Source organism: Gossypium hirsutum, chromosome A11 (assembly GCF_007990345.1).
Source record: "Gossypium hirsutum isolate 1008001.06 chromosome A11, Gossypium_hirsutum_v2.1, whole genome shotgun sequence".
Classification (NCBI taxonomy): domain Eukaryota; kingdom Viridiplantae; phylum Streptophyta; class Magnoliopsida; order Malvales; family Malvaceae; genus Gossypium; species Gossypium hirsutum.
Genome location: NC_053434.1, coordinates 106,738,851 through 106,753,518, shown reverse-complemented (window position 1 = coordinate 106,753,518; position 14,668 = coordinate 106,738,851). Strand labels below are relative to the sequence as shown.

Here is a 14,668-nt window from a genome sequence, read left to right as displayed (position 1 = left end):
TATCATGTCATCCTCGTTAACGAAGGAGGAACTAAGATATAATAATTCGATAATATAATGACAATTATGTAACTTTTAAAAATTAAATGATTAAAATATAATTTTAATAAAAAATTAGGGATAATTATATAATTTACCTAAAAGAAAAGAAAAATTAACATATTATAAATTTGGAAAAAAATTATATTATATTAGATTAGATTATGGTTTTGAGTATTTGAACATTTTAAATGAATTTAATTTTTTATTTAAATTAATTTTACTTATTACCTTCTTAAATGTTTAATCGAGTAACCTAAATCTTAAACAGTCCTAATATTGAGAAGTGAATATATGACTATTAATCTTAGATATTTTATTAATTAAAAAAATATGTCGATATTTTCAATTTGAAAAAAACCATCAAAATCAACCCGTTTGAGTTAAATCAGTTGGGTTCACTCGGGGTGCAATGGTTTTATTCAAATTTTTTTCTCCCCTTCCTTTCAGATACTGAATCATAAACGGGCTTACAAAAGAAGTACTTAGATGTAATTTAACCACAAATTGAACCCTAGTAATTAACGGCAATCCTTAAACCTTCCTGAACGTACTTACTAAAAGAAGAAAAAATGGAAAGCTTTGCTGCGTTTTCAATGCCCAGAAACAAAGTCGCCAACGATTACGTTTTCTTTTTGGTCTTCAAATTTGAGCCTTGACGTAGTATCCGGGTAAGCTTTTTAATTCTGGGGCTTTTTATATTTGGTGGGGTTATTGAAAATCTTTTGAATGCTATGAAGGTGACATGGTCAATGGCTTGAATTATACGAAATGAGTAGTTGAGTTTGAGGTTTTTGGATAAATTTTTTTTCGTTTCTTTTTTATACTTTCAATCATTTGTTACCATATTAATGAGCGAAGAAAGCAAGGGAATTATTTGCCAAGTAATAAATTTTGTCCTGAAATCCTGAAATAAGGAGATCTTTATTTGTTATTTTCTGTTGGGAATTTATCTTAGTTGAGTTTGATTGAAGAGTAAGCACAATTTTTATGTTTTTTCAAACATATTGACTGTTAACAGGTGATTCAAATATATATTTTGATTGGATAGGAGGAGATGGGGTATGTCATTTCCCCTCAGAACTGTCTAGGTGAGATTTGCCATTTTCATGGTTTGCAATGGGGTTTGAAACAAGCTGGTCCAGGTTGTAGCTCTCTGACATTTCCAATGGTACATGTAACTACATCTCGTATACCTTGTTTAATCAAATGTTGTCGTAAAAGCCGCTCTTACTTGCTGTGGAAGGTAGATAACCGTTCGGAAAGAGAGGCGGTGTCTTTATGGTGCAGAGGACTACAGAGAAGTGTTTGTATTGACCGAGATGAATTTGATCAAGATGAATGGAGGAGGAGTTCAGAAGATGGTAAGATGTTAATTAATGGAAAATTCGAAGAGAAAATGGTTCCAAAAAAGATTCGGGATTCTTTGATGACAGCTTTAGATGGACCTTTTGTTAGAAACGATGAGGAAACCAACAACAATGTTCTTCAAAAGCTCTGCAGAAATGGAAAACTGAAAAGTGCGTTACGGTTGATAGAAGTTATGGCATGTAAGAATCAAATTCCTCATTTCCCTTCTTGCATAAACTTAATAAGGGGATTTCTAAAACTGGATGAACTTGATAAAGCTGCCAAAATTCTTCAAGTTATGATAATGTCTGGTGGGGTTCCTGACAATATTACGTATAACATGATGGTTCGCGATCTTTGTAAGAGAGGATGGATAAGATCTGCTATTGACCTTCTGGAAGACATGAGCTTGAGTGGTTGCCCTCCGGATGTGACAACATACAATACGATAATCCGCTGCATGTTCGACAAAGGGAATTTTGATCAGGCTGTTGGGTTCTGGAAGAATCAACTGAGAAAGGGATGCCCGCCATACCTAATTACATATACCATTCTCGTTGAGCTAGTCTGCAAGCACTGTGGAACTTTGCAAGCAATGGAAGTATTACATGATATGGCCATTGAAGGCTGTTATCCGGACATTGTTACCTACAATTCGCTGGTTAGTTTTAATTGTAAGCAGGGGAAATACGAGGATGCTGCTTTGGTCATATATAATATTTTATCTCAAGGCATGGAGCCTAATGTTATAACATATAATACCCTTATCCATTCTCTTTGTAATCATGGGAGTTGGACGAAGTCGATGAGATACTTGCTATCATGAAGGAAACTTCTCATCCTCCAACTGTCTTTACTTACAATATATTGATCAATGGTTTGTGTAAATATGGACTTTTGGATCGAGCCATCAACTTGTTTAATCAAATGTTGTCTCAAAATTGCTCTCCGAACATCGTTACCTATAATATTCTTCTTGGAGCTCTTTCGAAAGAAGGAATGGTAGAGGAGGCTCTTCAGTTATTTCAATTTTTAAGGAGCAGCTGCTCCTCTGGTTTGGTAACTTATAACACTCTGATAGATGGCTTGGCTAGAAATGGTGATATTGAGAAAGCAATGGGATTATATGATCAGATGTTAGGAGATGGGATCAATCCTGATGACATAACTCATCGATGTTTAGTACGAGGATTTTGCCGTGCAGATCAAGTTGAAGGAGCAGTAGAGATACTAAAGGTGATGGCGGAGAGGAAACACGCAGTTGGAAATAGTGGTTATAAAATGGTGATCCATAGGCTATGTAAAAATGAGAAGATAGATTTGGCAATACAAGTTCTAGAAATGATGGTCTTAAGTCAGAATAAACCAGAAGAGACAACTTATTTGACAATAATCAAAGGTATAGCTGATGCCGGAATGAAACAAGAAGCTACCAAGTTGTATCAAAGTTGATGGCATGGAGGGTTTTCAGAGAAAGGGCAGTGTAGGGTTAAAGATTTTGTGAACTTGATAGCCAATATTTTGAGGTGAGAGCTTTTCCAATGCACTTCTGTTTGAACTTACTTTCATTTAATAGCTTAAAGCTCAGTAATCTCTTTTTAGCTTGTGGTTAATGTGGTAGGCTATTTACACCAATGAATTAGTACAATTACAATAATTTCTCTTTACTGGCTTTTGAGCTTTTGCTTCATCTTTTTTTACTTAGTTTTCTACTTGAAGTTGAACATAAATAAACAGTTTAGTTAGTTTGCTGATTATTAACTACTATAATACTTTGATAGATTTTCTACTTGATATTGTTCTATACCATTGTGCTGCAGATAGGTTTGTAGCTTATTGTACTCGGGGCTTTGCCTATTGGTTCGGTCCCAGTATTTTGCAATCTCTTCTCTTATTTTCATGCCGGAGTCTCACTTAAAGAGCACAGAGAAGCCTCTCTCTAATAACCTAGGCTGTTCATATTTAGTTAAAATAGTCTTTGCTAAAAGTGATCTTTTCTCCTGGTTACCTAACTGAGCCACTGGCCTTGCTTGGTGTTCTTGCAAAGGTTCAGTAAAACACATTTCTAACAGGAAAATAATGATATAATAAAAAAGCTTCCATGAAATAAGTATGACAAGGTTAAAGGGGTTTACTTATCAGAATCAGAAAGAGCAAACTCCTTGTAAACATCAAGCAAAGGAAAAGTTTTGGTCAAACGTTTGAATGAATCTTCAGAAATAGCTTTCATTCTGAAGAGAGCATTGGCCAACTCCATAGCTTGAGAACGCCATCCGGCAAAACCAATCCCTTCGGTCAACAATACGTAAGTTGTTTCGTTTGGCTGACATCCCTTCTCTACCATTGCCGCCAACACTTCAATGGCATCGTCGATTCGATGTACTTTGCATAAACCGAGAAGAACGATATTGTAACTGATAACCGTTGGTTGAATCTTACTTCTTCCCATGTCTATCAGCAATTCAATAGCTTCATCTACGATCCCATCTCTGCACAAACATGAGATGAGTGAATTGTAAGTAATCTCATCAGGACCTATTCTTTTATTTAGCATCTCCAATATCATTTCCAAGGCCTTGAATTTATCCCCTGTGCTCCACAGTGCAGTGAACATTGTGTTGTAAGAACTCACATTTGGAGGACATCCTACTTCACTTAGCTTCTCAAAGATTTCCAAAGCCTGATCAGCTTTTCCATTCTTACAAAGGGTAGATAAGATTGTGTTGTAGTTTACAATATCTGGTAAGCAACCATCAGAGATCATATAATCTAGAAACTCAATTGCCAAATCTAATCTCCTTTCTTTGCAGAATGCAGAAATCAATGGATCATAACTGTAAGCATCAGGGGTCAAACCCCTTTCTTTCATCATCTTCAATACATTTACTGCTTCCTCGACCTTCCCTTCGCGACAAAGACAACTGATCAAAATGCTGTAAGTAACAACATTTGGTTCACAACCTCTAGAAACCATTTCTGTCACTAGTTTCTCACCTTCAACCCACTTCCCCTGGTTCAAAAGTGCTCTTAACAAAATGTTGTAAGAAATAACATCTGGCTGACAACCCCTAGCATTTAAGCCCCTAACAAACTCAAAAGCTCTGCCTACCATACCATCTTTGCACATTCCTCTTATAATTGCATTGTAAGTGAACATATCAGGTCTAAGTCCATTGGCTAACATTTCATCCAAAAGTTTCATAGCTTCATTGATACCGCCTTGAAGAATAGTTGCCTCAATCAGAATTGTATAAGTGATAACAGAAGGCTTACAATTATCTTTCAACAGCTGGTTCAAAACCTTATAAGCTGAATCAAGTTTCCCTCTACTACATAAACTACCAATCATGATATTGTATGTAACAACATCAGGTGAAAACCCTCTACTTCTCATTCTATCAAGTACTTTGTTAGCAAAATCGAGACGGTTCATCTTACAAAACCCACTGATCAATGCATTATAAGCAAAAACATCAGGTTCCCCATATTTTTCCAAGATCTCCATCACCCTAATAGCTTTCTCAACATTCCTTCCATTGAAAAACCCTTTAATCATCTTTGTACAAAGAACAACATCAGGCTTGTAACCTTTCCCAACCATGCATTCCAGAAAGTAAAATGCTTCATGATACTTGCCTGACTTGCAGGACCTATTGAGCAATTTCATCAAATGGGATTCTTTAAAATCAAAAGATGAGAGATGGGTTGGTCTTGTTTCAGCTGAAACCCTGACCTTTTGATTGTTCCTAGACTTCCTAATACTGTCTTTAGTACCCTCATGGCTCAAGCAACTCACCAAAGAAGTGTGATGTGAAGATGAATTTGAAACTGGTTTTAGTTGTTGTGGATGAAAGGGTAGGCCATGAGGAATCAACTCAGTTGAAAACAGTACTGTCATTGATAAATTAAAGGCTTTTTTTTATAGTCTGGTGTTTAATGTTCAAGGAAGATCATTTTGCTATATAAAAAAGAAAAAGGCCGAAGGAAGGAAGTGAGTGTACCTGTAAAAGTGAAAGGAAAAAGGTGATAAAGCTGAAAATTTGGGGTGTTCGAATTGGGTGGCCGAGTGGCTTGATGGTGTTCAACGCTTGTCCATTATGTCACACAGATTTTCAATTGGATTTCGTGATATAGCTTAAGGATAGGGAATCTGTCTTGGCTATCGGGTTGGATTCGGGTGCTGTTTGACCCGGGAAGCCCACTGTCCATTTTGCATTTACTCCCAATAAATGGACCCGATATTTCCATTTTCAACTTTTCCCCATAAATCGTGGGCTGGAAGTTGGTTCAATCTCCTATTAACTATTACAAATTTACAATTAATATGTAATACTTTGATTTTTGAAAATAAAATGTCGAAATTAAAATTAAAAAACACTTTACAAATAGGTTTACAATAATTTAATGCGTCCTTATAATATATTAAAGTATTAAAAAAAATACTTAACAACATTTTCTATTTGCTTATAGAATTATTTATTTATTTATTTACCATGAACAAAATAATTATTTTACTTATAAATTCAAATTAAATTATATCAATTTAATTAATCTATTTTTTTAAATTTAAAAATGGTGTTTTAATTTTAAAAAATTCCTATAATTTAGAAATTAAAATATTTGTTTTATATTATACAAACTAATTTAGATGTTTGATAAAGTGTGTGCAAAATTTTTAATATAGAATTTTTTAAGCGTTGAATTTACATTATAAAACTAGTTGTTATGTTTATAAAAATCAAATACACAAAATAATTAAGAATAATATTTGATACATTGGCAATGGAGTTTTTAGACTCTACAAGCTGAGTTAGTGAATTGACAAGTGCCCTATAAAGAATATAGTAAAATATTAAAATTTTCTAGAAAACACAAATTTTAAAGTTACACCAAATACTAACCCAAATAATTATGTTACTTGATAATAATATTTTTTTTAAAAATTACTTCATAATTTTAATTTTTTTTTGGTGAAAGAAAGAAAGGAATATACAAAGTAAATAAACTAGACCCTCAAAGGAGAATCCTAAAACAGTCTTAAGCCTAATCTCCTAGTGTTACGACTAACGTGATCTAGTCCCGTGACACTAGTACGAACTGTTTTGGCTAAACTATAAGAAATTAAGTTATCCTCTCTGGGAATATGTTGAATTTCTCACTACTTCACTATTTTCAAAGTCTGATGAATTCTCCTGACTATGGCAAAATTAGAGTTCCCCGAAGTATATTCCATAATCGCATTAAGAGCTTCAAGACTATCTGTTTTGATTAGGATCTTCTCGAAGCGTCTATCCAAAATAAAGTTTAACCCGTCCAAGATCCCCCAAAGCTTTGCCTCTAACACTGTACAATTACCCAAATATCTAGCAAACCCAATGATCCGCTCACTATTATGAGTCCTCACACAACCTCCATCAACGGCAAATCCCTCGTCAATCCTTATCGACCCATCAGAATTCAAACATTCCCAACCATTAGTTGTAGGCCAATTAGGAATACAACTTTGTGATTCATGAAATGAGATCATTAAAATTGAGGAATACTGCCTTGGAAAACAAATAAGTTTCGATTTTTAATTTATTAATATAACAATTGATGTTAATTTAGAAAATGAATTTAATTGCTTTTAACATTAAGTGATTGATAAATAGGGTATTTTACTAAAAAAGGCCCATTTCCAACATTATTTACGGAAATGGGCTACTTAAAATATTATTTACTAGAATGGTCCAAAAAACACAAAACACGCCTACATGAAAGCATTTTAAGGGGAAATTTCAAAAAAGCGCCTTCTCGTGGAAGCGCTTTTGCCATGTCAGCAAAAGCACGCTGACGTGGAAGCACTTTTGACATGGCAAAAGCGCGCTTACGTAGGCGCATTTTAGCTCGTGTTTTTGCCCCAGTGGTCAACATAAAAATTTTACCGCTGGGGCCAACGATTATGAAAAAAATTATAAACCCTCACCCATTTTTTTCACACAAAATTTCCTCCAAATTACATTTCTTCCAAATTTCTCTCTAATTTTCTCAAAAAAGCTCTAAAAGCTCTCTAAGTTTTTAATTTTTGTCTAAATTAGTATTATTTTTTTATAATTTCTAAGAAATTTGATCGTGTTAGCAATGGCCGGACAATTAATTTGTCTCGATGATAAATATATCTCCATCGACCAAATAAAAATGGTAAGGGTTAATTTTAATTTTTTAATATTATTTAGTTTTTTTCATTTATGTGATTTAATTAATATTTTTTTATAATAGTTGGTAGATTGGGTGTTACAATGTTATATTAGTAATATGTCTGATCCTCCATCACTGTTGATAGAAAATTACTTGAGGGAAGCGAGTTTTTGGCACATGACCGATATAGGCCAGGGGTGCAAGTTGGACCCGAAACACATCAGCGCGTTCGAAGAGAGGTGGAGACCTGAGACGCACACATTTCATCTTCCATGCGGAGAGTGTACCATCACTTTAGAGGATGTGCAGTTACAATTGAGGTTATTGGTGGATGGGTCCTTACTTATCTGGTTCGCTTAATCTACTAATTGAGGAGCTATATGCTATGATCTTTTGGGTGTAATTCCAGATAATACTTACGGAGGTCAGATCGAGATGGACTGGTTACGAGACATATTCTCGAAGCCAGGGGATGATCCGACTGAAGTAGAAAGAATACGATACGCTCAGGCATACATCGTTGAGATCCTTGGAGGTTACCTGATGCCGGGCAAGTCACAAAACCTCGTACATCTGAGGTGGCTACTGAAACTCGTCAATTTTAAAGCAGCTGGCGAACTCAGTTGAGGGTCTTCTGTGTTGTCGGCATTGTACTGAGAGATATGTCAGGCGACGCAACCAAATAAAATTAAAATTGGAGGTTGCATCTCACAGCTACAATCATGGGCTCAGTTTTGCTTTCCATTTTTACATCATTGAGTGAATAACCCATATACATTCCCACTCTTAACGAAGTAAAATTTATTTTAGATTTTACAATTATTACATAGATTTAAAATATAATTTTATGCTAAAATTTTATTTAAATATGTGGAACCATTCGATGAGTTACAGGGGAATACTTACCGCTCTTGAAGATATATGGCTTCTATTAGACTAACGTTCCGAAGCACATGTAAGTATCTATTTCATTTTGAACTATATATACATAACATAGTTGATTTCGTATTTCACATTTAGTATCATATATATAACTAATATTTTTATGACGTTCATATAGTTTCAATGGACACCATACCAGGATCCGTCAATTTGGATAGTAATTCCAGATGAATCCCTATAAATCCAAATATCTGGTATGTTAAGGTCCCATTGGTCAATTACGCTATTGTCTAGATGCACCAGACAGATAGAGTGTTGCGACAATTCGAATTTCGACAATCAATTTTTGTGTCACCTGATGTGCTCAATGAAGAACACAAAATCGTCTTACGGTGATCGAATACATATTGGCCGGTCTTTCACTCAGAATATATCAAGATGTGGAAAAATTGGTATAAAATATACCTACTCGTGAACCGATTATCATTCCAGAGTTAACGTGTGAGCCGGATTACATGTCATGATTTAGGATCCATGGCAAACCATATTTGCTCTTGGAAGAGTAGAAGCGTTGGTAATTTCGTGTTGAAAGGGAACGATGGAGCCCTGTAACACCCCTAACCTGTATTCGTTGCTGAAATAGGGCTACAATGCATTACTGATCAATAAACATCATTCACATACATTTATGCATTCATAATCAAAATACATTCAACATATTCACATTGTCCCTTATAAGGCTCTACGAGACCTTAAAACATGCTTGGAAGAGGTTCGGGACTAAACTGATAACATTTGAAAACTTTGGGAAACTTAGAAAATTTTTATCCATACAGGGTTCACACGCTCGTGTGAACAGGTCATATGCCTCACACGGCCATCAGACACGCTCGTGTCACAGGCTGTATGGAAATAAGACATACATACTGACTTGCATCACATAGCCGAAGACGCGCCCGTGTGCTATGACCATGTAAAAACTGGAGGGTATACTGACTTGGCCACATAGCCGGCCACACACCCATGTGCCAGTTCGTGTGCCACAACGGCCAGTAGACATGCCCGTGTGTATAAGCCGTGTAACTCACTGACTTGTTTAACTAAGATTTAGGGGTCATACAGTCGAGTCACACACCCGTGTGTTCAATCGTGTGGCACGAAAATAGGCTTGATTTAAGCCATTATTCCCACTATCATTCATGTACCTAAAAGCATTCATTTGGCATCATTTTCACATACAAATACCAAAAATGACCATTTCATGCACATTTCATGCAATTTAAATTCCATCCATTTCACTACTCAAATCCATAACCAAAATCATGCCAAAACAATATGCCATAACCTTAACTTCTATATGTATTTTCTCACCATTTTATTAACTATTTCATGTCTCAAAACATATCAATTCATCATCTTAAAACCAACTCACAACATGCCATTTTTCAACCATGACACATCATTGATAATTAGCCAAATCAATTAACCATCTAGCAAACACATGAATCCATACTAAACTTGCCAAAATATAAGACATTATATGCATCGTATATCACTTATCCAACTTATGAATTAAGCCAACTTATATGGTTAAATACACACCAACATTTACAAGCCAAATCTCATGGCTAATATCATAACTCAAAACTTATCATCAACTTACTAGCCTATACATGCCATATACCATATTTACAAAGTATCCAAAAAAACCAACAAGTAGTCGATAGTGTGATGACGGTTCCTGATGATCATCGATATCCAAGCTAGCTTCGATAATCCATAAAAAAGGGAAACAGCATACAAAGTAAGCTTTAAAAGCTTAATAAGCCATATAGAAATAAAATTACCATATGAGTAAACATCATTTCCATCAATAGGCAAATTATAAGTAAGCACATATAAGCTTACAAACCTTTCCCAATGTATACATATTCAATATCGTAAATGAATTCATCAAATATTTCCCTTTTCAATACTCGTATGAATGTCGTACATACTTGAGTCACTTAACTCATTCACATATTTTTTCTTGACTTGACTTTGTCCGTTGAACTTATCGGAATCGTTAAGGATACTTAAAAATCACATATAGCTTAGACAATGTCATATCCCAGATATAGTCTTACATGTTATCATATATCGATGTCAATGTCCCAGACATGGTCTTACACGAAATCATATAACGATGCCAATGTCTCAGACATGGTCTTACACGTAATCACAATACAATGCCAATGTCCCAGACATGGTCTTACATATAATTACATCTCGATAATCCTAATGTCATGACATTCGTATCCTATACTATTCCTAGGGTTGGTACGGGACTTTCGAAAATCATAACTTCATCGATTCTTGTTCGTATTTGCTCATTCATAGCAGTTCAATGATAATTAAACATATATAATTCAATTTAAAGACATTTATTTGCATATGAACTTACCTCGTAGTCGAAATAGAGGGACTAGATCGACAATTCAATAATATTTGATTTTCCCCGATCTAAATCCAATTTCTTTTGTTCTTGATCTATATACATTCAAAATTAACTCATTTAGTCCACAAACACATATTTAGGAATTTTTACACTTTAGTCCCTAAAGTTTTACATTTTTACAATTTAGGTCCTATTTCACAATTACACAAAATTCACACAATTCAACAAAACCCATGCTTGGCCGAATTATCATAGTGCCCTTAGCAGCATATATTTTTTATTTATTTCACATTTCAACCCCTCAGTTTACAAATTTTACAAATTAATCCCTAATAGGCATTTTTACTCAAAATCACTTAACAAAACTTGTGTACCTATCGATAAATATTCATTTTTCATCATCAAACATTCAAAAGCTCAAGAATTCATCAATGACATCTCAAAAAATCATCAACATTTTCAAAAATTAAAGCATGGGCTAGCTTGAACAAGAAGCAATGATTACAAAAACGTAAAAATCATAAAAAACTGAGCAAAGAACATACCTTAATCAATATCAATGTTACCGAACCCTAATGGCTTCCAAAGCTCTATTTTATTTTATTTTATTCGGTTAAGATGAAGAGAAAATAAAGATAATATGGCTTTTGTTTTGTTTTATTATACTTAATACATAATTTACCATTTTACCCTTGGTTATTAAGCTATTTAATCATCAAATATAAGGCCATTAATGTCCATTAACCTTATCAATGGCATAATAACATCATAAGGACCTTTGGTTTAATAAACCATGGCAAATAGACACTCTTAACTTATAGCATGCAACTTCTACATTTTACATGATTTAGTCTTTTTTCTCAAATTGAGCTATTAAACGATAAAATTAAATAACGAAACTTTCACACACACATGCTATCATATTGTAAACACATAAAATAATATTAAAATAATTTTTTAACCTCATATTTGTGGTTTCGAAACCACTGTCCCTATTTAAGCTAAAATCGAGATGTTACAGGCCTTTAAATTCAAGGACTATGACTGAACGGGCAGGCCCGTCAACAACGCCCACTCAATCACTAGGCCCAACGGAGCAAGCGGCGATGCCCACACCATAGTCCCTTCAAATCATGCCAAGTGTGTATCCTAACCCTTATATGTTTCATTTTCCCAATCCTATGCAAGGTTGGAATGAATGGCTCGGTACATCTCATTTCCTGATAACCCTGACTCAATCGACGATATATAGGCCATTGTCACATGATGGACCACACAAGGCACCGTTGGGGAGCTCATCTTATTTCCAATCCCCATCGTCTTATGGGATTCAAACACTTTCATCGTGAGTGATGCAAACACCTCCGCAATCTTTGTTCTATCAAGGTAGGTGATCATCCCAACACCCAGAACTAAAAGCTGATCCTGAATAACCACAAACCCGGTTGAAAGCTAAACCAAGAAAGAATCCAGAGCGTAACCGTCGACCACCCCCATGTGACACTAATTTTGATCGGCACATGCATTGATTTTTTTAATATATTTGTACAAACTATTTTTATATTGTTTCATTTAATAAAACAGAAGTTGTTTTGAATATTTTTGTACAAATTATTTTTTTCATAGTTTCATTTAATAAATTAAGAACTATTTTGATTTGGACATGTTCAAATTGTATGACCTGAGTTCCTATACCACCAGCACAACGTCTGTTAGTTCGTTCTTTCCCGGAGATCTATATTATCATGTATTCTAGTCGAGCATGGTCAACCTTTTGGTTTGCAACATAATTCTATTCAATAACAACTTAAACGAAGCAAGTGATACAGGCGACCACTTACGTTCATCTAGGACTGGTGGGAATATGTGTCTCCACACGTTGTACATGTATTCTAATTTGTACACTTCATCGGCATAACTCATGGGATCCAAATGAAGATTCTGACAAGCTGAAATTACATAAGCGCATGGATAACGAAGTGCATCAAACCTCCCACAGTCACAAGTCTTATTTCTCAAGTGTACACGATATTATCCACCAGTAATACATTGGTTCAATCTGTCAAACTCTATCATACGAAATCATAGATTGTCGCGATCGTTTCACACTATGCCCATGGATTTGGCTCGAGCCTTGGCTTTATTAATTTCTTGTACAACCTTTTGGCACTATACATGGCCTCCCAACATTTGGCCTTTATAACTCATTGCTTGCTTTGGAAATATTGCCGCCAAACAGAAGTATGTCTCCTACACAATCGAGGTTATTGGTAAATAACGCATTCCTTTTAAAACAGAATTGATGCATTTAACCAAGTTTGAGGTCATATGACCATATCTTAGGCCGCCGTCATATGATTGTGTCCACTAATCTAAAGGTATATTATAGAGGTAGTTTGTGCCTTAATCATTAATTGACTGCAAAATCATTAACATCTCATGAAAACGATCCTTATTGATCTCGTACCTTGTCAATATAAGTGGATAGTGATAATTACATACCACTCTTCCATTCAGAACAAATTGAATATTACAAACCAAATATATTTGGTGGCGATTAAATACCCATGTTGGTCACTTGTCGTCGTTCAATGGTAGACTGATATTGCTCGTAATAGTTGGACACAATGTGACTTAGATAATATTGATGGTGTGTGCGATCCTATAGGCTTCTCTGTTGCAGCTAGTATTCTAGTACCCCAATCCGATATAACGCAGATATCAGGTTAGGGGCATACATGTCTCCTCAACCTAGAAAGAAAGAAATCCTAGTCATCACCTGACTCTCCCGGCGTTATTGCAAACATAATTGGAAGGATCCTCTCATCACCATCCTATGCCACAACTAGTAATAGTTGATGGGTATATCTACCATACATAAATGTACCGTTAATTTGTACCAATGGCTTACAGTACACAAATGCGTATTGACATTGTTTAAAGCTCTATAACAAACGCTTGAACACTTGGCATCCATGGAGCAACTGTTTCAAGGTCTGTTACACAACTTGAGATGTACCTTCCAACACCTGACACCATTATTATACCTCATTGTATGAAGCGTCTCACTCACTATGCATTTTATCCAATGCCTTTTGCTTAATTGTCCAGGCCTTGCGGTAAGAAGACATGTACTTGAATTGGCTACGAATATTAACAATTAAAATCGAAACAATAGTCTGGGATCCACCTTCACCACTAGTAGTATTAAACTCGCTATCATATCTGAATCCATCTTGGGATGATATTGTGAAACACTTGTCAACCCATGAGTACGTTAAATAATGCAATATTAAATAAGAACAGTAATATTCAAAAATTCTAAACACCTAGTGATACTGTACCAGCAACACACATATGTGGACCTTTGAACTTCTTTATCTCCCACAACTCTGTCCTCTTCTTAACTGAAGCCATGATTTTTCTTGAACATGTACCGTCACGCATTGCGCACTGCACACTTGACCTCAAACTTCTCAGATTTGGATTTAACCACATGGTAGTTAACCTTGTTTATGATGCTATATTGCTTCAATACACCGGGAAAATCATCTTTATTGGAAAGCTTCTTACCAACTTCTAATTCACCCAAATCTAACGACGAACTTGTGTGGTCACGCCTCCTGTGTGGTAAATCTGGAAACTTTAACGCATTATCTACCAATAGATTGACATTATGCATTTGGACTATAAATGAATACACTGTGAATCACAGATCTTCTTCTTCTTAATCTAAACCCCCTTCACCATCTTCAGGTTCGATTAGAATAGGCTTCAGTTTAG

At 35.1% G+C, this 14,668-nt stretch overlaps 1 protein-coding gene and 1 pseudogene across 1 annotated transcript; one reads left to right on the top strand and one right to left on the bottom strand.

Moving 5' to 3' along the window:
* The first annotated feature begins 406 nt into the window (after positions 1 to 406).
* LOC107892820 (pentatricopeptide repeat-containing protein At1g08610-like) lies at positions 407 to 3,153 on the top strand (annotated as a pseudogene).
* Positions 3,154 to 3,474: 321 nt separating this feature from the next.
* Positions 3,475 to 5,674, bottom strand: LOC107892830 (pentatricopeptide repeat-containing protein At3g04760, chloroplastic). The gene has a single exon (XM_016817874.2). It carries the CDS (start codon positions 5,285 to 5,287, stop codon positions 3,521 to 3,523), a length of 1,767 nt encoding a protein of 588 aa, XP_016673363.2. The 5' UTR covers positions 5,288 to 5,674; the 3' UTR covers positions 3,475 to 3,520.
* Between the last annotated feature and the right edge of the window lie 8,994 nt (positions 5,675 to 14,668).